General features: G+C 39.4%; 1 protein-coding gene across 2 annotated transcripts in view; it reads left to right on the forward strand.

The window, feature by feature from the left end:
- Positions 1-27,770, forward strand: part of rreb1b (ras responsive element binding protein 1b) — a 38,771-nt gene that overhangs the window by 533 nt on the left and 10,468 nt on the right. The window contains exons 2-6 of one of the 2 annotated variants that reach the window (XM_081375182.1): positions 16,168-16,256; positions 21,422-21,553; positions 21,841-22,046; positions 24,818-24,907; positions 25,113-25,276. In XM_081375182.1, the coding sequence (XP_081231308.1) occupies positions 16,253-16,256; positions 21,422-21,553; positions 21,841-22,046; positions 24,818-24,907; positions 25,113-25,276 (596 nt within the window). In that variant the 5' untranslated portion in view covers positions 16,168-16,252. The remainder of the gene's footprint in view (positions 1-16,167; positions 16,257-21,421; positions 21,554-21,840; positions 22,047-24,817; positions 24,908-25,112; positions 25,277-27,770) is intronic. The other variant, XM_081375181.1, reaches the window with a different exon arrangement.

Consider the following 27,770-nt stretch of genomic DNA (forward strand, 5'->3'; position numbering starts at 1 on the left):
ACCAGCGCACATGTATTCAACCAACATAAGTTACCTTAGTTTACTAAACTCACTGTCGCTAATATTTGTTTATCCCCCATTTGACAAAATGTTTCGCACCTATATTGTCATCAAAAGTGAGTATTTTACAGTGAACCGTAGCATCCACATCAGAACTTTGAACGAGGCTAACTCGTGGGGGGGGGGGGGGGGGGGGGGGTGTTGGACACGCTTCCCTTTATATTTTGACCTTGTCTGGACATGTTGTATTTACGTTTTATTTGCGCTTTCGACTTTCGACGAGACATTATTGTTCTCAAAACCCTCATCGTTTCGTTTGTCACACTATGCAAACTTAACGCTTGGGAATGTCAAAAGTTTTAAAGGAGGAAGTTCGCTGTCGTCGTGACTATCTTTGGGTTGGGTTTATAGCACGACGAAAAGTTCCTCAAGAAAAGTCGGGTTTTATATTTGAACTTAGCAGCCACAACGATGATACCATTTAAGCCATCTCAATTTGATGATTGGATGACTATAATTACTAGGAGGAAGCATCGTTTTCGTGCGGGTGTTTCGATAGAGGCTGTGCTTGTGCCTTCCTCCTCCCATCATCCTCTGATGATTCTCGCGTCTCTTTGGAGAAGCAGAATGTGCAGAGATCCAGATGAGCAGTTCACATTCCATTACCAAATTCAACACTGGGCTCCAGAAGGCCTGCAGTGGCAGCATCATTCACTCGCTCAGTCCTCTCAAGCTGCTGACTTTTAACTACAGCATGGTTGTTTTGTACAGTAACTTTCATCCCCTGCACTGTCAAAACATGTTTTTTTTTTTTTTTACCTTTGCGGTAGGCTATAACAGCTTGTCACTTTGTATCTTATCTAACCATTGATGTTGCATATTAGTACCTTAGAGTAGTATTTGTACTCTTAAGGTACTACTGTGAACTCAGAGGGAAATAAATTACAAAGATGTTTTTATGATTACCTTCCGCATGTAAGCTATGGTTACAATCAGGGGGACCCGCAGGTACTCCAGGGGATTCGGAGAGACCATAGGCTATACAAAATATAGAATTAAATTATATTTCTAGCAAATTATCTGATAAGCAATATATAGTTTTATACTGAGTCTGTAAATGTGGAAAACCTCTGATTAAGAGGGTTTATGTTTGAATTGAACGTATCATACGCAAATTAATTTAGCCCATAATCATCACATTTTAATTGTGAGAAACTTTGCTAATCAAAGATAAGTCACAATCATTTGTGCAATTGCAATGTGATCTTAAAAGATTAAGCCATTGTAAATGTGCACTGAACCAGGATGAGAACGTGTTGCTTCATCACCTAAGCAAATATTTTACTACTTTGTTTCTCTATTACTTTGTATAAATGTTAAGATTTTTTTTTTAATCATCGACGTCTACCATTTTCTTAATGCAGAGAGGCGAGGTTAAAACCCAAATCCTCCTTTTCTCATTTTCCTAATAGCTGCTGTTCTCACAATGCAGGCTGATGTAGGGTGGAGATGTGTTTGTTCAGACGCGTAAAGCAAGAAGACCATTGAAAATTCAAAGGCATGTTCTAGTGAACAGTCAACCAGTGGTCTGGGCTGTAATCTCCTCTGTCCTCAGCAGGGAGTCGCCAGAGTTGAATAGAGGAAACCCATTGTGATCATCAGAGCTGCCGTGCTGATAGTGATAGAAAGGGGCCATCAGCTTTTACTCCACTTTGTATTCAAACACTCTAAAGTATATAAAGAGTCTCAAAGCCCAACAAACAGACCTGTTGAGTGGATGGATTTGTTTTGTGCTTTTATTTTGGTCTATTGGAATATCGAGATGCAGCCTTGGAAATTAAGGTCGGTAATCTTGATTAATCTTGATTAATATAAATTCATTAAAATCAACTCTCGGGGGTTCTCTAGTAAACTTCCTTTGACAAACATGCCAAACTGTGAAATGTTTGCCCAATGTAAAAGAGGGACTAGTCTGTTGAAGTCCCAGACTGGATGGAGAAACTAGTTGGTCACCTCACCAAGCCTTTTGCCCCTAGTGATGGGTGTTCTGTCCACTCATCCATGGGTAGAGATGGGCGTCCTGTTTCGCTCTGGAGCTATTTTTAACTTGTCTATTTTAGATAAGATTATGTTCCCTCTCCCTCATAGGGTATGGGAAGCATGGTTTGGTCCTGGGGTCTGGGGTGAGACACTGTACCTGTGGGGCTTAAGAAAGTTAGTTTGCAGATGGATGCTACTATGTGCATGTTTCATTCAAATTTAAGAGACGTACTTTAAATTATTCTTGATTTATGGCCAAACTGAGAAATGGATGTTGAAGGTTGACTCTTTTGAAGGAATAGTTCGCCCAAAAATGAGGAAAGTTTGGTCATCATTAACTTAAATTAACATGTCATTCCAAACCTGTATGAATTTCTTTAATCTAAAAGTGAAAAATATTGTTACTTTTTTGTCCATACAATGAAAGATGTTTTTCAATATACCGTCTTTTGTGTTCTGCATAAGAAATAGTCTTAAAGGAGTGACATGAAGGTGAGCAAATGAAGATTTTTGGGTGAACTGTCCCTTTAATGCTACTGTTTATTTGGTCATTGGTCTCCTTGTTTAGTTAAGGTATAACAAATAGACTTCATATTACTTGATGTTTTGGTCTTCAGTGTTTTTGACAAAGCCTTACAAACAGTTACAACTCTGCTTTTAGGAAAAAGAGCTACTTATTTACAATAGACTCTGTATAGTTTTAAAAAATCTGTATTGAACAATGCACAGTGGGTCATTGGGACAGAAGAGACTAAATTAGAGGTGCCAAAACCAGGGCGTGCGGGGCAAAGTTGGCCCCTGATGACCTTTGATTTGGCTCGTCTTGGCTTATCACAAAAGAGGATTAAAAAAAGGAAAAAAACAACTATTTTTGTTTTATTTTTGCGTTGAAATTTAGAGAATATAAAAGAGTTTTAAATGTACACTTTAATATAGTTGGATATAATGCAACATTTACTTTCTGTCCACGGCTCTCTTTGATTTTTGGTCCTTCGTAGTAAAAAGTTTGGGAACCTCTGGACTAAATTATTTACTTTTTAAATTATAAAAGTGTAGTAAAGAAAAACTAAAAGTGAAACTGAGTCCTCATGAAAATGCTTTGGTGCAAGTGGGACGTGGATGACAGGAAATAGAGCAGCCTGTGTGGATAGAGGAAGTTCGAAAAAGATAGAAACAATAGGTACCGCATCCTTACCCTGTTAGTTTGAGAATTAAGTTATTTGATAGTCAATCAAACAGCTCATAATAGTCAAACTGTGATGTTTTACCACAATCATAAATAGTTTAACTTGCTAACACTCCTTTTTGAGGGACTCCTTTCACTTTTTTTTACGTTTGTCTGTGAGAGAAAAAGAAGACGAATCACACACGGCTTCGCAGGCCTCCTCCTTTGCCTCCCTCTGCTACTTCCCCCGCCCCTCTTCTCCCACCCTGCCTCTGTTGCTGACTAAACAGTTTTTTCAGCTGGCAGTTGCCCACAGTCTGTGAATTTTTGATAGCTTCTAGAGAGGGAGCACCACGAAGGGAGGCGGAGATGCTGACGAAACGCTCTTGTTGCACATTAAGGAGCTGAAGGAGGGAGACAGAAACGAGAAGATGGCAGGTCGAGTCACATTGTGGAACCAGTTTGTCTTGTACTAGCATTCTTTGTACCTCAGACTTCCCAGTTTCGTGTTCAAGCAATGAACAAACATTTGAAAGACATGAAAATATGCCTGTGGCTAATCCATTTGTATTGCATTTAGGAGTTGCTAAAAGTCAAATTTCTGCTTTGGAAACTTGACAGAAAAAGGTTTTTTTTGTGTGTTTTTTTACGAAACTCTACTAATCTAATGACGCAGTGAGTGGTGTCACGTCATGCATCATTTTATGAAATCTCATGACAAAGCTGTGACTTTAACGTTCTGTTCCAGTTGATTGTAGTGATTCATGAGACGAGGGAGGGACTCATTCTGTATGACTGTTAGTGCAGGAGTTATTTAACTGGAAAATCTAGGTGTGCACTGCAGGTTGAAAAACCGATGTCATCGTTGCGTTAACCTGCATGGACTTTGAATCATGCAGTCTCATCTCGCTAAGCGCAAGGAGAGCTTCACAGAGAAATGTCCCGGCTGAGGACAGATTCTCTTCTGTGTCTCTGAGAGCGATGTGCAATGGGAAACAGATGTGGCTGGGCTGTTAGTTCAGTGCCTTTCTTCAAAGAGCCTCAATTAGCGTCTCCGTATACAGAACGACTTCATGAGACATATTTTGTCAGCTTCATAGATTTGTCATTGTAAATTCCAAGTCTAGGTTTGCAGCTCTGTTTGCATCGATTTGTCTAGAATTTTCCCAATTTTTGGCGAACAAAGGAATTACAGGGTTAGTTCAACCAAAAATATACCCCCAAAAATCATGCTGTTTTAAGCACAAAAGGTGCTGTTTTTCTCTCTAAAGCACAAAAGGTGAAATTTTAAAGAATATCCTGCACACTCTTTGACATTTAGTGAAGCTTCAAAATGATACAAGAGCACTTTTAAGTTATCAAAAATAATCCATTTGACTTTATGGCTCTACAGTCTACGTCTTGTTCAGTCCACACGATAGCAACTGTATTAGGAATAGTTCAAAATTAATCGGTAAATTGTGACCCACCCTAGTAGTAAGCGAAAAGTAGTCATGCCTGATTCTTGGAGAAATGGCTAAAAAAAAAAAAAGCACAATGGAATTTGAGTCATTTTTTAATGAATCCGTTGAGCCAGTTCACAAGAACTAAATGATTCATTCACAAATCAGAATGATCCAATTCATTGATTCAGTAATCCAGTTGCAGAGATTAACAGTTTATTGAATTGGAAGATTATCATTTAGTAGCAGGCTATTGACTTCAAGTTTAGTTTGTTTCTCACACAAAACAATATAGCTTCAGAAGACATTATGATAAGTCATATGAGCCAATTTGGTGCTAGAGCTGGGCGATTTTTTCCCCTAAAAAAATCTGCGATTTTTTTATAAAAAACTCGATTTACGATTCGATTCGATTCTGTTCGATTCTGTTACGATACATCTCGCACATACACACTCACGCTGTCTCTCTCTCTCACACACACACACCCTCACTCTCACTCACTCGCGCGCCGTCGTCGTCGTCGTGGAGGACCGTTAAAAAATTAAACATGCTAGTCTTTTTGTCGTGAAGCATCGAGGGCTACGGAAACCCCGAAGGAAGATTTGGCGAATACAAAATGTATGTATTGTACGCTATACTGAAGAGGGGGAGAAAAAAAAAATCTAAAAAATCGATTTTTTGAAAATATGAATCGATTTGACCTACCAACTCGATTTTTAAATCAAATCGATTTTTTTCCCAACCCTATTTGGTGCTATATGTCATTTTGGAGCTCATTATATTTAAAACAGAGGGTAGGATCTTTAAAATTTTACAAATATCATGGTTTGGAGCAACATGACAGTGATTACAAAGCACACTCATTCACCAGCACATCAATCTCATTAGTGAGTGCTTCATGGCACATTATCACAAGATCTTGCCGTATCATCTGATGATTCAAATTATACTGCAGTGGAGCTTTCATAATGTGTTGGTACCTTTAAAAGTTGTTTTACAATGGGATTCTTTGAAAACAGGTTATGAAGTCATGCTTGCCGAAAGATGCTAGAAGTTGACTGTTGTCAGTCGACAGGATTAAGGTGATTCATGCAGTTCTCTAACAGCCTCTCCCAAAATGCCCTGAGGCAGTGTAGACAATGAAGCAAAATGGTGTCTTTTCAGGAGGAGAAACTCGGCCGCTCCCGTCTCTTCCAGCTCTTAGAAAATAAGACACACAGTGTGTTTGAGGAGAACGTGCCTGTCCACCATCCTGACCCTTAGTAATGTCTGATAATCCTAGCTATGTTAAGAGTTCAGTACTTTGAACAAAATTATTTTAGAACCTGATTTCTGTGTTTCCGCACTCACATTTAGCAACTTGCAAATAGTATATTAAACTGTCTATATATAGGTGTTCTCCAGCAAGAAAATAGTTTTACTTTGCTGAAACTGTTAAACATAGTAGGACATTGATTTCATACAATTGATCCATTTCAAAAATGAATTAGAGGCTTGTTTTCTTGAAGTTTTGCAAATGTTTAAAACTTTAAAAGAAATGAATTGTATTTTAAGTTGTATTTTGAGAGTTTATTCTCATTTAAATGAACCTCGATGAGCAGAGGAATCCTGACAGAACAGGACAGGGAAAACAAAACATGGAAATGAGGCAAAGGTCACTCCTGGTTCTTTTGTAGCCTGGTTCATCTCAGGGTTGCAGTAAATATTAACCTGCTTATCACAGAGTATGGGATGTGTTCTTTGAGCATACTAGAATCAGACTTGAAGAGGCAAAATGAACGCCAATGAGTAGGTATTTTAATCCGATTATCAGATTCTGAGTCTTAAAGACTTCATGATAACATGAGACGTGTTTTATTCCATGTCTGTTAGTTTTTAAGTCAGTTTAAGTAATTTAACTTCTAAAATGAACCTTTAGCACGTTTGCATAACGTACAGTCTTTCTCATCTGGGAAAATTGACCAAAATCTATGTATTGATGACTCATTCTGCACTACACAGATGTTTATCCAATCAGATGCTCTCTAGAATGAGAATGTCCCTCCCCTCTTTATCACCTGCAACTGACTAGCAAACAGCAAATCCGTTTTTTATTGCTGGGATGCATCTAAAACATACTGTCAATATAATCATAATTTTAACACGCATGATAAAATTAGAACATAGTAATATCCTTTTTCTCTAAACTGGACAGCTTGCTCAACAGTGCCCCCCATCTCTCTATGCTCAGTACTTTCAGGAAGGTGTTCTCTGATTGTTTAATTATTTGTGTTGGTTGTTGGGGTTTACTGCCATGTCCTCTTTTAGTTTATAATATGCATAAATGTTTACCAAGTAAACAAAAAAAGCTCATTCTAGCCAATCAGAGAGATGTTCTCTGTACCCTCCCCCATCCCAACCAATCACAGAATTGCGTCTTTACTATTTACTGTGTTTACATGTTTGCTGTGTAAATGCAGCTCACAAAACTGCATGCCGTTCCACTTAGTTTAAGCATCATTCTCTTTCGTTTGGGCTACTAACAATGTGAGTATACAACAACGCAGTCAAACAGCTATGTTTGAGATAATCATTAGATAGGACAGACTAAAAACCAAATAAAGTAAATAGACGCTTTACCTTTGGCCAACCGTTTCCAGCTGTGCAGAGGTCTGTGTTATCTGCATTTACACAGCCAGCATGTAACTTACAATTAGGAGTTTAGAAACAAACACTGAAAAAGTGTCCTAAAACACACATTATTTTGCAGTTTACTCTCAAAGATGAATTTAATAAATATATCATAATCAGTTGTGTACTACACTGCAAAAATTTGATTCCTCAGTGTTTTTGTCTTGTTTTCCATTAAAAAAATGTGAATATAGAATGTTAAAATATCTGAAGAACCATGAACTAGGTTCATTTTTTGTTTTCATCAATTTAGTTTTCTATCATGATCTAATTGTTTCTGTCAGCCTTGAGTTTGAACTGCACTGCCCCAGATCAGGGTGCTCACCAAGGCAAAGTACAGAAGATTATGAGGGGGACCACGGTAAGAGAGGGATTAGTATACACACGCAAATGGACTCTGCCCGCAGAAAATGACTTTGTGAAGGTTTTACTAACATTTTGGGGCTTCCAAACACTTCTTATCTGGTTCTCTACATGCAGTTTCCATTTGTTCAACATGATAACGCTGTAAAAGTTAGCATTTTTATGTCAATAATATTAGTTAAAGGGTTAGTTCACCCAAAAAAAAAAAAAATTGTCATAAAACTAATCCATATGAATTGAGCAGTTTTGACCAAATTTTAAAGAAACACAATCGCTTTATGTGATGAACAGATTGAATATAGGCTTTTATTCACATATAAACATTGATCAGCGAACATAAACAGCAGCTCAACCGAACCTGCTTGACGTGCAAGAACAAACCTCATTGGTTCTTGCGGAATCTCAAACATGCTGCGTAAAGGCCCTTTCAGACCGGACGCGGAATGCTGGGTTCAGCGTAGCCCTTCAGACACAAAGCGATTTGCACTACGCTGGCCAGAGCAAAGTAGGAGTTTTAAAAAAGTTAAGCGGGAGTTCTATACGTCTAGTCATTTGATTGTTGTTACACCTTTTGGTCAGCAGCAAAATATGTATCTGTCCCATGCTAAGAAGCAAGCGACAGCACCTGACATTCCAACTTGAATTGAGATATGTCTCCATGACACAGCTTTTCTCCCCATGTCCCTAAACTACCGCAAACTTGTATTGTATAGCTCCGGAAATTCTGACACACAGTACTAGCTGTTTATCCATTTTGCTTTCCATTTGTTCTTGCTTAAGCTCAAACTTACTGCGTAACACAAGAATGAACCTCATTGGTTCTTGCTAAAGCTCAGACATGCTGCGTAACAAGAGAATGAACCTCATTGGTTTTCGCAACATCAAGCGAACATGCTTGAGCCTCCGTTTACCACAACTGATGTGTGAGTTGATGAATGTTCATATGTGAATAAAGGCCTAAATTCAATCTGTTCATCACATAAAGTAATCGAGTCTCTTCAGAAAATTTGGAGTAAACCGCTAAATTCATATGGATACGTTTTACAATCTCTTTATGAACTTTTTGAAGCGTCAAAGTGGTTGTTGTGTTGTATGGAAATAGCTCAGTAAAAAAAAAAAAAAAAAAATCTTAATTTGTGTTCTGAAGATGAACGAAAATTGTACAGGTTTGTAACGACATGAGGGTGAGTAATTAATGACAGAATTTTCATTTTTGGATGAACTAACCCTTTAATCCTAATGGCTTATGCTGAATGGAGACCATCTTTGCACTTCCCCCTTCCAAACGTCTCCTGTATGTTACACCCTCAGAATAGCGGTCTTTCCACTGGCACCAGAGCCGCTCTTACACAAAGTCTTACTTATTTCAGCAATGGCTGTTGTGTATGCGCGAGCACAGTGGATTATTTTCGCAAAGGCAGTTTGCTTTTCTCCGTTCTAGCTTTTGACAAGCGCCATGTGGTTGACAGACAACCTCCGGCTGTTTCCAGCAGTTACTTGCTCAAATAAGCCTTGCAGTGTCACCTGACTGCTCTGACTGGATTGGTCGTATTAAACGGCAGGGCCCTCGAGGAGGGGTGGGGCTTCGGGGGTGGGACTCTGTGGAGGAGTCAGTGAATGGTGGTTTCTATGGTGACCAGCGTTCAGTGATGTGGCCCTGTACTTTGATCAGGGTTGCCCTGAGGAGATGGACACAACGGTCACATTTGAGCAGAAGAACATTCTTCAGATGAAAAGCCCATGTGTAGTTTATAATTAAGCCCCATTGGTGACTCATTTTATGCAGAAGTAGTCTGCGTGCATGCGAGCTCATGCATGCATGCATGCTCATTCAGAGGCGCAAGAGTGGGTGTGCTGAATAGACAAAGTCTGTGTCTGATGATAAGGACTCAGTTGAAGGTGGGTGGAGAAGGACAGAGGGCCGGTCGGGGTGGATATAACAGACACAGGAGCAGAGGGAGCTGGCATGCATGCGTGCAGGCGGGAGGCTGCGAGTTCTGCAGTGGAGACAGCGAGCGTAAACATGCGTTACACTGCCAAATACACTTTCTGACCTACTTCAGCTCACTGGGCAATACACTGTATATTGTCTGGCCCGAGACAGTGGCTGTCTGTGAGGCCTCAAACCTCAAATCCTTCACCGAACGATTCATTCCGCTGCAGAGGATGGCCCTCTTCTGCAGATGGGTTTAGAGAAAGACGGTGAGATGGAGAGAGATCAGGGTGGTGGTGGGGTTGGGGGGAGGTTTGTGAAATAATGACCAGAAGTGTACGCTTGGGTAAATCTGCACTGGGATTGAGTTTTAAATAGCCTGGAATGCACAGTGCTGGAAATGGGTGGTAGTTCAGAGAGCTCAGTCTGCTATACTGCAGCGTGTGTCACATCACAGGACAGCAGCTGTATGTGACAGAGGAAGTTAGGGTCTCCTCGCAGCGAATGGATGGTTACGCTCTGGTTGCACAGACCAAAAGAGGGTTTGCATGTGGGTTGCTGCCAAGAGGTGAATTTTTCTTCATATTCTTCACTGAAAATGAACCAAAATTAAAGTTTTCAACTAGCCAAAACCATAACGAATATGGGTAATTGAAATCAGTGTGCTGTTCAGTGTCGTTTTCTCTCATGTAAGAGAGAAATGTACGAAGTACATTAGTATATGACTGCACAATATATCACTTGATGCACAATATAAGTACCAGTTTTTTTTAAGTATATCATTTTTGTTCAGAATTTGATATTTAATTGTTCATGCTCTTTTCCATGTTCCCACCAGGACACCCTAGGCCGGAGGTCGATGATCGACTTTGTGGTCGTTTCATCCGACCTCCGGCCGTATGTCTTGGACACTCGGGCGAAGAGAGGGGCGGAGCTGTCAACTGATCACCACCTGGTGGTGAGTTGGATCCGATGGCGGGGGAGGAAGCTGGACAGACTCGGCAGACCCAAACGTACTGTGAGGGTCTGTTGGGAACGTTTGGCCGAATCTCCTGTCAGAGAGATCTTCAACTCCCACCTCCGGCAGAGCTTCGACCAGATCCCGAGGGAGTCTGGAGATATTGAGTCCGAGTGGACCATGTTCTCCACCTCCATTGTCAACGCGGCCACTCGGAGCTGTGGCCGTAAGGTCTCCGGTGCCTGTCGAGGCGGCAATCCCCGAACCCGGTGGTGGACACCGGAAGTAAGGGATGCCGTCAAGCTGAAGAAGGAGTCCTATCGGGCCTGGCTGGCTTGTGGGACTCCTGAGGCAGCTGATGGGTACCGACGGGCCAAGCGGACTGCAGCCCGGGTGGTTGTGGAGGCAAAAACTCGGGCCTGGGAGGAGTTCGGTGAGGCCATGGAGAAGGACTATCGGTCGGCCTCGAAGAGATTCTGGCAAACCGTCCGGCGCCTCAGGAGGGGGAAGCAGTGCCCTACCAACGCTGTTTACAGTGGAGGTGGGCAGCTGTTGACCTCGACTGGGGATATCACCGGACGGTGGAAGGAATACTTCGAGGATCTCCTCAATCCCGCCGTCACGTCTTCCATTGAGGAAGCAGAGGCTGAGGGCTCGGAGGCGGACTCATCCATCACCCAAGCTGAAGTCACCGAGGTAGTCAAGAAACTCCTCGGTGGCAAGGCACCGGGGGTGGATGAGATCCGCCCTGAGTACCTCAAGTCTCTGGATGTTGTGGGGCTGTCTTGGCTGACACGCCTCTGCAACATCGCGTGGCGGTTGGGGACAGTACCTTTGGACTGGCAGACCGGGGTGGTGGTCCCTCTTTTCAAGAAGGGGGATCGGAGGGTGTGCTCAAACTATAGGGGGATCACACTTCTCAGCCTCCCTGGGAAAGTCTATGCCAGGGTACTGGAGAGGAGAATCCGGCCGATAGTAGAACCTCGGATTCAGGAGGAACAGTGTGGTTTTCGTCCCGGTCGTGGAACACTGGACCAGCTCTATACCCTCTACAGGGTGCTGGAGGGCTCATGGGAGTTTGCCCAACCAATCTACATGTGCTTTGTGGATTTGGAGAAGGCATTCGACTGTGTCCCTCGCGGCGGCCTGTGGAGGGTGCTCCGGGAGTATGGGGTCCGGGGCCCTTTGCTAAGGGCTATCCGGTCCCTGTACGACCGGAGCAGGAGCTTGGTTCGTATTGCCAGCAGTAAGTCAGACTTGTTCCCGGTGCGTGTTGGACTCCGGCAGGGCTGCCCTTTGTCGCCGGTTCTGTTCATAATTTTTATGGACAGAATTTCTAGGCGCAGCCAGGGGCCGGAGGGGGTCGGGTTTGGGGACCACACGATTTCATCTCTGCTCTTTGCGGATGATGTTGTCGTGTTGGCCTCATCAGACCAGGACCTCCAGCATGCACTGGGACGGTTTGCAGCCGAGTGTGAAGCGGCTGGGATGAAAATCAGCACCTCCAAGTCCGAGGCCATGGTTCTCAGTCGGAAAAGGGTGGCTTGCTCGCTTCAGGTTGGTGGAGAGCTCCTGCCTCATGTGGAGGAGTTCAAGTATCTTGGGGTCTTGTTCACGAGTGAGGGAAGGATGGAACGGGAGATTGACAGGCGGATCGGTGCAGCTTCTGCAGTAATGCGGTCCCTGTACCGGTCTGTCGTGGTAAAGAAGGAGCTGAGCCGCAAGGCGAAGCTCTCGATTTACCAGTCAATCTACGTTCCTACTCTCACCTATGGTCATGAGCTGTGGGTCATGACCGAAAGGACAAGATCCCGGATACAAGCGGCCGAAATGAGCTTTCTCCGCAGGGTGGCTGGGCGATCCCTTAGAGATAGGGTGAGAAGCTCGGTCACTCGGGAGGAGCTCAGATTAGAGCCGCTGCTCCTCCACATCGAGAGGGGTCAGTTGAGGTGGCTCGGGCATCTTTTCCGGATGCCTCCTGGACGCCTTCCCGGGAAGGTGTTCCGGGCATGTCCCACCGGGAGGAGACCCCGGGGAAGACCTAGGACACGCTGGAGAGACTATGTCTCCCGGCTGGCCTGGGAACGCCTCGGTGTCCCCCCGGAAGAGCTGGAGGAAGTGTCTAGGGAGAGGGAAGTCTGGGCATCCCTGCTTAGACTGCTGCCCCCGCGACCCGGCCCCGGATAAGCGGTAGAAGATGGATGGATGGATGGATGCTCTTTTCCCCTGTTTGTACCTTTTTGATTACCTTCGCCTCACTTTTGTTTAAAATTATTAATGTTTATAAAACAGTCATAATTTAATACCACTGTTAAGCAATATTTTGCAAATCTGAAATGAATATCAGAATAAAACCATAAATCATTAACCAAAATAAAATAAAATATAAAAACTTTCAGCTAGTTGGCAGGGCAACATTTCTAATTTTCAGTTGAAGCAGGCCTACTAAAATAACTTAAGCTTAATAAACTAAAACATAATGATAGTTTTCATTAATTTTCATTAAATTAACTCAAATTAAACATGAAAACAAAATATGTATAAAAAAATCTAATTGAAAATATTAACAAAAACTATAATAGTATATCAGTGATACTAAAATAACACTGCTTGTAGCATTTAAAATGACTGATTTTAGTTTTTAGTGTTTGATTTTTAAAATTGGCCACATGACAACAGTTTTCACCATCGCTCAAAATTGTAGGCCCTTTTTATGATTGCGTAATCGCCAGTAGCACATGCATCAAACACCGTGAGCATCCCTTCATCCAAACCATATTTTTGGATCTTATTGACTTCTCACTGAAGTTCATCCTCCATGTGTGATGTCATGGTTTTTGCTGGAGCTCCTGGCCTGGTTGCCTGAAACAAAATGGTTGCTGTATGCAATAAAAGCCAAAGGTCACGTCAGGGCCACCTGTTTGGAGTGACAGCTGAGTGCTGCTTTGCCAAGGGCCTCCTCCTCTTCTTCCCTGTTAACCCCTTGTGTTCATTTCAATCAGAGTTTCAAGCACATTTCTTGATTTGTCACGGTCTACTACTACTACTAACTACTCCCTCACCTGCTGGAAAATCCAGCTGAAACCAGCCTAAAGCGATAGCTGTGTTTTGGAACATGATAGTTGGTGTCTATCTGGTCCAAGCTGGTCTGCCAGCTCAGCCAGGTGCCCAACAGCTGGTTCTCCAGTTGGCCACACACCTAAACCATATTTAGAGTTGCTAGAAACTAGCTATTATGTTGTAAAACACAGATTTTCTATTTTTTTTTATATGAAGAAGAATTACGATACAGGTTTGTATAATGCTCTAATGATAAATATGACTCTGATTTAATATTAATCATTGTGAACTTTTTTTTTTTTTTTGCCTGGATAAGATTGCAGAAAAGGAAATTGTGCAGGAAATGCAGCAGAAGTTTGTGTTGAAATAAGATAGAGTTTGTTAGGATGTAGGAGGAGGAGAACCACCCAGAGAAAGAGAGAGAGAGAGAGCTGAGCAGTAGAACCAGTTAAACCAGAAACCTCTTCTCTTGTCAGGAATCCTCCTCCTGGTTCTCGGAGCACTGTAGCCCCCATCCCCACCGAGACCCTTCTATTCTGACACCTCCCCCACTCAACACAAACACACATACACACATGCTGAAACTGATACAGGAACAGTGTGGAGTGTAGAGGCAGCAGAACGCGATAGCCCCATGAGCCAACACCTGCCCACAATCCAACACTTGCCTGTGCCTGTCACACAGGGATGCAGGAGCTTTGACACACTCTTGCCTCAGACACACACTCTTTCTTTTGCCCGTTGTTTTGGCCTTCTTAAGAGCTTTTGTACCAGCGACGTGCTTATTTCCTGACCTGCTTACTTTTACATTTATTCATTTGTTTATATTTTTTATCAGTATTCCCTGGGAACCAAACACATACCTTGAGTTGTTAAAACATTTTTGGAGTCATTATTTATTTATTCATTTTTGATGAAAATGTTCTTTATATTTAGTCAGTGTTTTATTATGTAAAATGTATTAGCTTTTGTTGCTTTTGGACTAAAATTGCATATATGCTACCGTTCAAATGTTTTTTGTCTGTATCATTTATTGATGTTTTTGAAAGAAGTTTTTTATGCTCAAGGCTGCATTTATTTTTCAAAAATACAGTAAAAACAGTATAATATTGTGAAATATTATTATAGTTTCAAATATTTGTTTTCTACTTGAATAGGCTATATGTTAAATGCACTTTATTCCTGTGATGGCAAAGATGAAATTTCAGCATCATTACTCCAGTCTTCAGTGTCACATGATCCTTCAGAAATCATTTGAAAATGCTGATTTGATGCTCAATAAGCATTTCTCATTATTATCAATGTTGAAAACATTTTTTGTAGAAAGTTTAATACATTTTTGTATTTTTACTAAAAAAATATATTTTTTTTACAGAAGTTAAACCTTTGAGTGATTAACTTTCACAGTGGAAAATAACCGTTTTAATTTAGTGTAAATAACATTTTAGTTGACAATAATGTGCAAAAAGACGTAGAAAAAAGATGTATGAATGACGAAAAAGACAAAAACTAAGTTTTGGACAGGATCAGTAGTTTTTATTCAGCAGCTTATTTTTTGTCATCATATTTTCATTAAGAATATGCTTTAATTAAAATAGTTTAATTATTGTCATTACACACTTTTTTCTCTGATTCATTTGGACAAAATCAAAACCTTAGAGGAACACAAAACAAAACTTTATTAAGAGGAGATAAAAAACAAAAGTGTGAATCGAACTGGGGAACTCAAATTTGTATTGCCCGCATAAGCTCCATCATGCCGTATCACATTAGCTTATTTGCTGTAAAAAATGTCCACGCTTTGCACTTTAACCCACTTTATTTGTGTCCATGGTATCACATGAATGTCTGTCAGACAAAAATATGTTTTTCCTGACTGGATAATTTGAAATAAGCCTGTTTTGCACATCCTGACAACCTTAAGCTTCATCCATCTGCCTTCCATCCATCTCCGTAACGTCATCCGTCTCTCTATCCCCTCATCCTCACACTCTTCTGCCTCCCTTTGTTCTTGGGTCTTTTAATACCAGCTCTTGTGATATGCTATTGTAAAAGCAGTAGTAATGTTCCATACAGATGCCTGTAGCACTGGCTCCTGCGCTCACCCGAGAGGAAACTTGGCAGTGCATGTGACTTTGTGTTATGTGATGGCAGCCCGTTTCAGTTTACCAACTGAACAAGAGGCCTGAGGCTGGATCTCTCCTGTTACCTTTACACTACAGAGAGCACATCTGAAATGATGTCACTCTTTCTCATGTGGCCTTTTCAGGCCGCTGTCTCTTCCCGGACCTCGCCTCATGGGAAAACGTGCTCTGAATCCACAATCCCCTCATAGCCTGAAGGATTTCTCATTTTAATCCCGAAGGGAAACACCTCGCATTCATTTTCATGCTTACTCAGCTCCCTTTAACTCTTGTGTTATGTGTGCTTTTTTTAAACATAACACTCGCTTGGTGTATACGGCTTTCTTGCAGTGTAACACTTGCATTGTGTGTGTAGTAATTGTGTGTGGGTGTGTGTTTTGCTTTCTTTTAGTATGAGCAGAGGTCGCTGTCCCTCATCCTGTGCCCGTAACCCTGCGACTCCATGACCCTGTGACGTGTTTAGCCCAAATCTTAAAATGGGTAAATATTCAAAAGGCACCTGACACTACTGACCATTCTGTGTGTGTGTGTGTGTGTGTGTGTGGGTAGTTGCAGGCACCATAGGTGTTGGGTTTAGATTCAAATCCCTTTATCCATACACTGTAAAAAATGTGTAATTTTTACATAGAAAATATAAATTCTACTGTAAAATCGTGTTAACTGGTTAACAGTAAGTTACATTACCACATAGGATGAAAAACTGAAAATGGTTTAACATTGCATTATATGTAAAATACGGACAGATTTATGGTTTATGGTAAGTGCTGTAAAATTTACTGTGAAAAACAGTAAAAGGACATTCTCAGAAATCCCTGCATCACAAATTACATGTGATTATATTTATATAAATAGTTTTGCTTTTTCTTATTTTTGTTATCAGTAATAATGTACATTAGGGTGTTTTGGGTTGCATTTGAATTTATTTAGTGAATATTTATTGTATTATTTTAGTGTGTTACTCATAGTGTTATGACACTGTGCACCGTCTATATTTGAGTATTGGACATGTTTTATGAACTATGATTCATCATGTGGTTTTCTGTTGTACCACCTGTATTATCATGGTGGTTATCAGTACACTTTAAGTTTTTTTTTTTTTTTGTCAATCAAGTAGATTGGTATATTAACCCCATATTACTTAATATGGTTATAAGTTGTAAAACATACAGGCACCAATATAATTCCAATAATACCTGACACATTCTCATTTTTATGGTGAATGTCTTGGCCACGACAGCTGCCGTTTTTTAATATTAATAAATTTAGCAGGATTCTTTTTTTTTTTTTTCACTGTAGGCATAAAATATTTTAAATTAAATTATTATTCCATTTGTATGCCCATATAGAGTTGCCTGACAACAGTACATCCATGTGGATAGTCAGGAGGTGTTGCTGAACCTTTATTAAAAGATTAATTCACCTTCATGTTGTTAACAATCTGAAAGACTTAATTTCGTATGTGGGACATAAAAGGATTATTTTAAACATTGGGAACCAAACAACATTGAACCCTATTGACTTTCATTGTACGGACAAAAACATGGAAGAAAGGAAGTCATATAGGATTAGAAGACTGAATTAAATTTTTGTGTGAATTATCCATTTAAGATTATTTAAAATTTTACATAGGTTGTGTGTGTTGGTATGGAACATCTTTATTTAGATATTAAAATAGTATTTTGTATGTTGAGATGCAAATTTTTCAAAGTGAGAAGAGATGGAGGTTAGTTGGGAGGAGGAATATAAGTGAGATGGAGGATGGCCTGTAAGATGGAGGATGATAACAGGGAAGAACATGGGATCTCTGCAGTGTAGAGGAAGCAAAGGAGAATAATGGCTCAGCATTCCCCAGAACTTCCCAGCCACCACACCAAACAGGAAATGCACAAGTTCCCCGCTTTCTCTCTGGTGGAACATGGGGGGGTGGTGGTGTTCATACTTTCCACTCCTCTGTGTACTTATGAACGAAAAGAGGAACAAAATAGTCAAGAACATTCTGAATGAAAACATAAATCTACTGCGAGCATTCATGCTGTTGGGTCATTCCTTGGGATTTGAGAAAGTTTATTACTGTGCTCCAAAACCTAGTTGAGCAAACCCAGAATGCATTGCAACAAACTCAGTGAAAATAATAAATCCAAGATGGTGGAGGTGAGAGAAATGTTGGAAATACACATAGTTATTTGTGTGTGAAATGTTTTCTTAATGTTTGATAGAGTATTGTTTGTTAGCTTAGCAACATGCTAATGCCTAATTCTGTTGGAATCAATTAAGAGTTGAGTTTCCAGTGCAGAGCACTAATGTAGAGCTTTTCAGATCTGTCACATATGTGGTTTCATGGTAGTTAAGATGCTGCCTTAAAAGGTAGCTGTCTATATAGGCTGCTCACTAGGTTTTAGACCATAGCTCATGTTTTCTTCAGAGGTTCAGTGAATGGGCATATATACCTCTTCTTCTGGTTTCTGTCTTCCTACTGATGTACCTTGTAGTGTGAGTGTGTAAAAGAGAGTGATGGTCAGGGGCAGATGGACTCATCATTATCCAGTGTTATCTGTTCCCAGTAGGAGGGAAGGTCTGTATAATCCCCACACTCCCATTAACTAAGACACTTTTATAGCCTGTAGATGTAAGAGGTCATGTGCTTGCCTGGACAGTGTGTATCAGAGCATCAGCACTCCTTTTTTTCTATTTGTCCTTTTTGTTCTTTTACATGTATAATGTTTCTTGAATTATTACTGGTGCTTATTAAGCTAGCATCACTGTTATATTATTTTCCATACTTTTCTTTATGCTCTATTTTATATAGCTTTAACATCAAAACAAACCACTACGAAGTATTATCTAGGGATGAGAATATCATAGAAACCTGGGAGTGGGTTTGTTTGACTTGGGCCAGCACACAACTACCCAGAACACCCTGGCAACCACAATGCAACTTGCTAATGTCACTCAAAATGCTTTAGCAGTCTCATGGCAACACCCTGGCAACCGCTCACAACAACAAATCAAATGGGTGGAAATCTAGATTTTCCTTTACATTGATAGACCTTATGTAGCTCCGCCCCTTTTCAGCGCCGCACTCGTTGTGTTCTGTCTTCCGGCTTGTATTTCCACAGCATGAAGGTAATATCTTACGGATTTATGAATGAACCACTCGTTTTAAAATCTTCCCGGTCTACTGACATTTGTTATGACATATGCTTCAAACATTACAGTGCTCATGATAACTTTCGCTAACTCGTAAAGTAAAAAACTTTTCCAGCTACTCTTCAACAGCGATGCCATAGAATTATACAGAGCTACCGCAAAAATGGAAGTTTAAAGACAAAATATTAAAGATGGATGCTTGTTTCTCTGGTGCATAAGGTCTAATTTAATGGGTGACCAACCTTTAACTTTCGAACGTTAGTGTATATCGTTTCTTGAATTATTATTTTTTAACTTTGTTTACCTCCTGCCAGTTCATTTGATTTTCTGCCTCATACCAAATATTTTCCTATCATATTAGTCCTATGTATGAACTATATGATGATGTGTTTAACTGACGCCCATCTGTCGTCATTAGCTCCAGTGGCTAATTAATTACTGTCTTTAATCCTAACCCTCTCAGTTAGTCCATAGATGCTTGGCTAATAACAGCTCATTAATCTCAGATAATCTCTGGATCTATGCTGTATTGCTATCTCAGCTTGCAGCACTTATACGCTGCATCTGTCCACACACTCTAAATGATCCATTTATCCCTCTTATTCACTTATAAAAATTCTCAATAGATTTTTTGAAAGATATTAATGCATTTATTCAGCAAGGACGCATTATATTTTTGAATGGCTAAAGGCTTTTATAGCGAAACCTTCGGTATCTGAGAGTGGACGATTTCTGTCAACATAAGCAACAGCAACCATTGATGATGCAATTTGGGCATACTTAGCTATATGCAAATGAGAGACAACACAATAGAGATTACACAGATTATTTGATTTGTCTGTGCCCTCATACAGCAAAACAATGGGTTCATGTCATTCTAACAGAATAGTTCTAACAGAATACAACTGATAGTTGTTCATTTTAATTATATGATACATAATGCACTACTGACATATTTATACATCCCTGTGAATTTTTTATTTCTAGCAGAATAGATCTCATTGAGATTGAGAACATTCTCAATTCTCATTCTCAATCTCGTTACACACCAGTAACGTTAGGGCATCCAGAGGTAGGAATGCTTAAAAGGTGAAATCATATTAGTGAAGTTAAGTAGTTAAGTATGAAGCACTGCTCACACAGAAGTCACTTTCAAACCAAGCAGGGTTTTTTTTGGTGATTCTGGTGAAATCGCTTGACCAACTTGAGCATTAGCGAAATCACTCAAAAATCCAAGTCGCACAATTCGCACGGATTCCAATTAAAATGACTCCAATTTGCAGAGCAACGGTAAATGTGACCGTACCTTTATTAGTGACCTAGTGCCCTCTAGTCAGTGTGAACACGCATTAAACCCTTCCATATGTGCATCTCTTTTCCTCAAAGTAAAATCCAATATAGAAAAAGTCAGGACAAATAGTCAGGACTCCTCTCTCCACACTTTTCCAACCAGTGGAAGTACATGAGCAGAGTTTGGGATGGTGGGAGCTGGGAGGGGGATTTCCTACCCTCCCCCCTCCAGCAGAGGAGATCACACCCTGCAATGGCACACATTAACTGCAGCAGGGCCGCATGGTTAGAGCAAGAGAGAGTACAGCAGACAACCGTCTACCCTCCACTGCTCACACAGCCACTTCCTGCTTTGACTCTAAACCCAACCCCCCTACTGTTCCTCTCTTTACAGCAGAAAGACTTCCAAGTTTCTTCCGTTTGAACATGCACCCAGTCCCTCGACTCGCTTTTCCAGTCCTCTCTCTACACTTTTCTCACATTTCACATTTCTCTCAGTGTTTTCCTCCATCTCTGCTTCCCCTCCTTTTCTCCCCTCCCGTGCTCTCACGTATGTGTCGTTCATCTTTCTCTCCCCCGTCTCCTCACCCTGCACCACCCCCTCACTGGGATGGGCCTCTCTCGCTGTAGTATCACACTCCCACAGCTGCCTCAAACACTCCTCAGCCAGTGCTTTTCCTATCTTCACTTTTAGACAATTCAATGCATAGCGCTCAGTTCAAAATGAGATGTTTGTGGCAAGAGTGTAGCTTTTTAAATCCAATATTTAAACTTCTGTTCAAAAGTTTGGGGTCAGTAAGATTAAGGCATTTAATCAGCAAGGGCGCATTAAATTGATCAAAAGTGACAGTTACAAAAAAATCTACTTCATATAAATGTTGTTCTTCTGAACTTTCTATTCATAAAAGAATCATGAAAAAAATGTATCACCGTTTCACCTTAAATATTAAGCAGCACAACTGTTTTCAACTTGGTTATTATTAGAAATCTTTAGTTTTCCCATTTGAATCTGTGAAAACAATTAATAAGAGCATGTGCTAAATAAAGTTGCTCCTATAAAACACTTCACAGCTTCTGCAGAAGATATAATCTCTTAATGATTTCAATGTGGCTTCTTTTGCAAATGGGAAAAGTAATTCATTAATGGGCATATCTGTTATAATTTGGGTTATATTGAGTCCTGAGTAACAAAAATTCTCCATTCTTAGAAATGGAAAGTGCCTCCCCTGAAAAGACTGTCAGCAATGGTGTTGGTGTTGCTGATGTGAATGAACAATCTCATTTGTCAGAAGAGGCTGTTAACAATCAGCCACCCACACATACACCAGAATATGTTGAAGGTGAGATGCCACACTCATGTTTAAAGAGATAATAAATAAAGATTCTGTCATTATTAACTAACTTTCAGGCTTTTCCAAACCCAAATGAATTTTTTTCTGTGATACAAAAGTATACAAAATTAGACCTTTTTAGACTAATTTCATAGAATCAGGAAAAATGATTGGAAAATTTTACATTTTGGAACAACATGAGTGTGAATAAATGATGACGGAATTGTCATGTCCCTAAAGAGACACATTGTAATGGTTAAAATGCCACGGTCATTTAGTAATCATGTCATTTATAGAAGCAGACTGTGATGGAATGGACAGACCAGAGCATGAAGATGAAGCTGGAGTCAGAACAGAGGAGGAGCTGTCCTCCATCAACTCCATGATGAGCACTGTGATGAATGTGGGCCAGATCAATGGAGTCGACTCTGAGCCCACCAAAACATCTCCCAGAAGTACCACCAAATCACCCTCTGTCAATCGTACTGGGAGAAGAAATCAGGTATAGCATTCGCTATATGTGAGCAGAAGCGGATGTTATTATTGCTGTAATTGTACTGTACACCTCATTCAGGGAATGTCAACTGCACTAAGTAACTACACCTGTAGTAGGTTGCAGAGGTGGAGTCTTCCTTTGAAAGCTAGTCAGTCCACTTGGCAGCCATATTGGTATCTCATCTACTTGAATAGGGACCAAGACCAAGGCTGTGTCCGAAATCACATACTTTCTGAGTAGGTACTTTTATTGAATTAGTAATGTATGAATGTGACTGAATTCTGGATGTACTACATTCGTCGCGTTGTCACTATTATGTGACCTACAGCGTCAGTTGCGTCGCTTCACTGCCACACACAAATCCTCCCCCGTGGCCTCATGGGACATTAAAGTTTACATCAGATGTGCACATCAGAATCTCTCCAGAAGTAGTAGGTTGTCCAGGTACTGTTTTAAGATTACTGTGAATTTGGACAAACTACTTTGTTTATATCCTGCTTTTCACCTGCTATATAGTAGGGAAATATGTGATTTCGGATGCAACCAAATCTCCAAGACTGTTTGTCAAGATTGAGTTTCAATAACAAATTTCAAATCAGCAATAAAATTCAAATGTGGCTTCTTTAGCTGATTCTTTAGTGATTTTATATTTTTCAAGCTGGTTCAGCTAATGTACATGCGCGTTCTACAGTAGAAAAAACACATGACTGGCTCTTTTAATCGCATAGTGACACTCTCATTTTTGTAGATGCCATATTTAGTGTTATGATTTTTCCTGATTGTCTACGAGTGGACTGTCTCATCCCCCTCATACCGTCTCTGGTAGTCAGTCAGAGTGGCTGTTACATGAACTCAGTTAAATGAGCGACAACAAATGGTCCTTGCTCTTTCTCAATCCCCCCTTTGTGAGAGCCGATGCTTGTCTTATGCCTTCAATTAAAGTGTGGGATTCGACTGAAACACTTCTCTGTGGAGAAAACAGGTGTTTCAGTCTCCCAGCCCCCTCTGGTATCCCTTCCTACAACCCTAACTGCATTTCCATACGCTGAGTGACTCTGCACCGCTGCTCTACTGCCCACTGAATTAGTGATGCTCTTCCTCAGCCAGTGCTGCTGTTGTCTGGAGAAACAGATGGAGAGACCACTTGTTACTCCATGTGACGCGAGCGCACAACCGCTCCTGCTGCTCTGACACATACTATCTTCATCAGGCAGGCTATATCCTGCATCTGTTTTACCTATTGTGTTTATCTCTCACTGGGGGACAAATAAACATCTCACTAGGGTTTTGGAGTCATGGGTAGTGACATGTGTTAAGGTATTTTTCATTTGATTTTGGATTTTTGCTTGATTAATACATCACTACTTAATGTGTTTTCAGTTTCTATGACTCTCATGAGGTATAATAGTTAGAAATGAATAGTTGAATATATAATCAAATTTGTACAGAGCTCTGTACAGGGGACACCTTGGGTACGATTGCACAGTTAAACATTGCAGGGTTGTTGAAATCTAGTCATATTTTTATATTAAATGTATATTAAATGTTATATATAAATTATATATTTTATATATTTTAACATATATAAATTAATAAATGCACCAACTAACAAACTAACAATGAGCAATATATATTTTTGCAGTATTTTTAACCTTTGTTAATGTTAATTAATAAAAATATTCATGTTCATGTTAGTTCATGACATATAAAACTTTTAACCATAAAATGTAAATGTTGAGATTAACGTTAATAAAGATTAATAAATGCTGTAGAAGTATTGTTCACTGTTAGTTAGTTAGTTAGTTAGTTAGTTAGTTAGTTAGTTAACTAATGTAGTTAACTAATGTTTACAAATAAAACCTGATTGTAAAGTGTTACCAATAAAAAAATAAGTAGAAATGTAGTACAAATAAATATTTTTTTCTAATATGTTAAGAAATCATATTGTGACTAAAGTCAAGTCATTTTCTTTACTGTTTTATATGTACATATACATACATTTAATGGAAATACTCAAACAGAGAAATACTTGAAAATGTTTGAATCATGTGTATATACGGAAATGGAATAGAAAATATAATAAAAAAAATGACTTTCGTAGCAGGGTTATTATTATTGTTAATGAAAAAAAAAAAAAACATTTTCATTACCTAAAATAAAATTAACATTAACTGAATAAATTTAAATATAAAAAACTTATTTTATTTCAGATAGTTGCCAAGTTGACATTTCTCATTTTCATTTAGTGAAGTACTAAAATTAATAAAACTAAGTAGACATTTTTTTAAACTAATAAAAATTACAATAATTGCAAAAACTATAACTAAAATTAAAACAGAAAATACAAAAAAATGTAATCCAATTAAAAATATTAACAAAAACTATAATAGTATATCAAGAGCTATGTTTGATAATATGCTATTTCGAAAAAAAATCCTTTAATTTGCAAAAAAGTTGAGGTGAATAGTTGATGCGAATAATGGGATATAGAAACGCATTTGTCGAATAAATTCTGACTTAGTGAACATTAAAGCCACATGACTAATCGGCTGTTTCCGCTGATGGTGTTTTATTTACTGTTGGTTACTAGTTTACCAATACTACCGTCATCCGCTCCGAACAACTTGATGGGAACGCAACTAATTCACATTTGTTTGTTTTTTTGCAAACTTTGAAAGTATTTTCTTTACGTTTGTATCATGGAAACCCAACTTATGATAAATAAAATAATGGGTATGTTGTATCTAAAGCTTGTCTTGTCTGTGTGTCTACTACAGGAAGTTAAAGAAGAACGCTCAAGCTTCATTTGCCCCCTGTGTAACAAAAACTGCATGACACAGCACCAGCTCACCATGCATATCAGACAGGTGCGTACTCTTACACAAACAGGTCCCTACATGTACACCTGTTTACTGAACCACAGCAATCTGATTTAACATGTTAGTTTGTTTTAAAATCATTAGATCAGAATTTCACTGAAACGGAAGATGTTTTATACTCATTTCTTTATATATTATATATATGTAGACTATATCTCAGTGTAATGACATCTGTGCCTCATTTATCCTCCAGCATAACACAGATAGTGGGGGAACTGACCACTCCTGCAGTATCTGTGGGAAGGCTTTGAGCTCGGCCAGTTCTCTGGACCGCCACATGCTGGTTCACAGTGGAGAGAGGCCATACAAGTGTTCGATATGTTACCAGACATTCACCACCAATGGAAACATGCACAGGTAAATGGTCAGACAGTGATTTTGGAGGTTTTTAAACATGTATGTTTAACTTTTTCATTAGTATAGACTAGCATTTTTTTCTAACTCATGATGATACACAAAAGATTAAAGTAATATGCTGTAATAATTTACAGTAATATGCCTACAAAGGAAATAAGCCAGGCATTTCCCAGGGTTTAAAAGCCAAAATGTGAAGTTTGTATGAATGAACATAAATTTATTATTCTGTAAAATCTTGTTTATAATTTGAGCCTAACGTTGTCTAAATCATCATTTATGAAGTGAAACACTTGTTTATACTCTATATAAATAGTGCTTTTCTGGTATTTTGATCATTGTGCATACAATGTGAAAGTTACTGGAGTTATGTCATAATGACAACAAAGTTAAAAGATTAGATATAATTTTACACAAACACAAACTTTACAAGGTCAGTACAACTTAACAGCAACTTCATTCCACTAGTCTCAATGTTTATTGAGTGTTAATGATAATGTTTAGGTCTTGTGGCTATACGTCAAAATAGTCTGTACAGTATGTTTTATGTATCTTAATGTATTTTAGTGTATGTAAATATGGCCTGGCATTCATTTCATTGTAAGTGGCATTACTCTAAATGCTCTAAATGCATTTTTTGCTCTTTTGAAAAGACAGGGGGACAAGTCAAAACTATGGTAATCTTCATTAGTATTGAATCCATTACATTACTTAAACGAGATGAGACTATATAACATGATTTTCCTAAATGGAGTTTGTGATAGAACTGAAAGGGGTTTGTGAGTTGCAGAGGTGGAAAGAGTAATACAATTTTACAAAATTACAAAAGTAAAAGTACCAATACTTCAATGAAATTTTACTTTAGTATAAGTAAAAATACCAGTCTAAAAATCTACTCAAGTAAAAGTAAAAAGTAGCTCATTTAAAAATTTCTAACAGCGGGGGTGGGGTGGGGTGGGGAACTCTCCCGTGTAGGGTTGTAACCATAGACTGTAAAAAAAAAAATATGGACGTAGTGTCAGTGACGTCACCCGTAGGTTTCTGAAGAGCATTTTGAAGCCCAAAGTGGGCGGAGCCGGCCATCACCGTCTTGGCAGTACGTCACCACGCATCACTCCAGGATAAACGAAAATGGCAAAGAGGCAGGATTAGCTGAGGTGACGTGGCGGCTAACAGATAGCAGACAAACAGCTAGTAGTGACAGTAGCGGCAAATGGTCACTCAAATGGCCACGCCCTTAATTATGCAGAGCTTTAAGGCTCATTATAATTTAAACGGATGAGTTATAAAACAGTTCACCCCCCTCACAGTTGTCATGAAGGGCAAAATTAGCTATATAGACCAAAACCACTTTTTGCACCAGGCTATAAACACATTTTTCTGCTGTAAAGTTGGGCATTTTAACATGATGGGAATTTGGGATTGACTCTCTTTCTGTCTCTAGTGGCCAGTCGATGAATTGCAGTTTAAGTCACTTCCGTGTTGGAATTGAGTGTTGAGATTTTCACAGTATGATAACCGTCTCAGAAAATATCACGCTTTACGGTATTAATCAATTATTAAATAAATAAACTATTAAATTATTGTTATCATTATTATAATCAGTTAAAGGAACATGCCGACAAATAGAAGTGCTCAATGAGCGTGGAATCATGGGAGTTGTCACGGCCGATGAAAAAATATCTGACGGGACTCAGGCAGAAATCATGTTCATGGATGAGCTAATGTATTAAAGTTTTATTAACGTTACTGTGGTGTGAAGCAGGACGGGTCGAGCGACTGGGACATTTTACGTTTCTGTTTTATTATGCTTATATGCCGCAGTCCTTCTTCTGCCCTGAACTTGAACTTTGTTACAGTAATATTTGATGGCTTAAATTCACATTATTTTATTTCATTCTAATAAAACAGCCGTAAATGCTGAATTACTACTCATACGGGTCACTTTATTTGACGAATTAAAATTGTGGCGAATTTAAAATGCAGCACTGTTTTACTTGGTCAAAACAATCATACTAAAAAAACATTTGAGTGTGTTGTAAGTTGTGTTATAATGTTACTCTGTGGGTTCACTTGGTGGCTGCTGTGAGACACTTGTTGCACACTGCAGTAATCTAGATTGATATTATAATATCATATTAATAAAAGCTGGATGACTGTGCTGCTAAATGGCTTGCAATTCATTGTATGGTGGAGAAAATGCTGTATTTCTGTTACTACAAATAAAGCTCTTTCTGATTTTGCTGTTAGCCACTTGACAATAGTGTTGTCTGATTTACTTTTTGGAGACAAACTTGTTACTCGCGGTAAATCAAGAAAACGAGATTCAAACAATAAAACTAACCATGTTGAGCAAAATAACAATTCGTTTTCTGTCGATAAAGGTATCCAAACAGTTGCTCACCTGTCTAATAAAACACATAATTGATTAAAGCGCCTTTGGTGTTTCCATGGTTTTTACGGAAGTAAATCCGAAAATCGAGAGTACCGTGAATAT

This window comes from Scardinius erythrophthalmus, assembly GCF_964197995.2.
Source record: "Scardinius erythrophthalmus genome assembly, chromosome: 9".
Lineage (NCBI taxonomy): Eukaryota > Metazoa > Chordata > Actinopteri > Cypriniformes > Leuciscidae > Scardinius > Scardinius erythrophthalmus.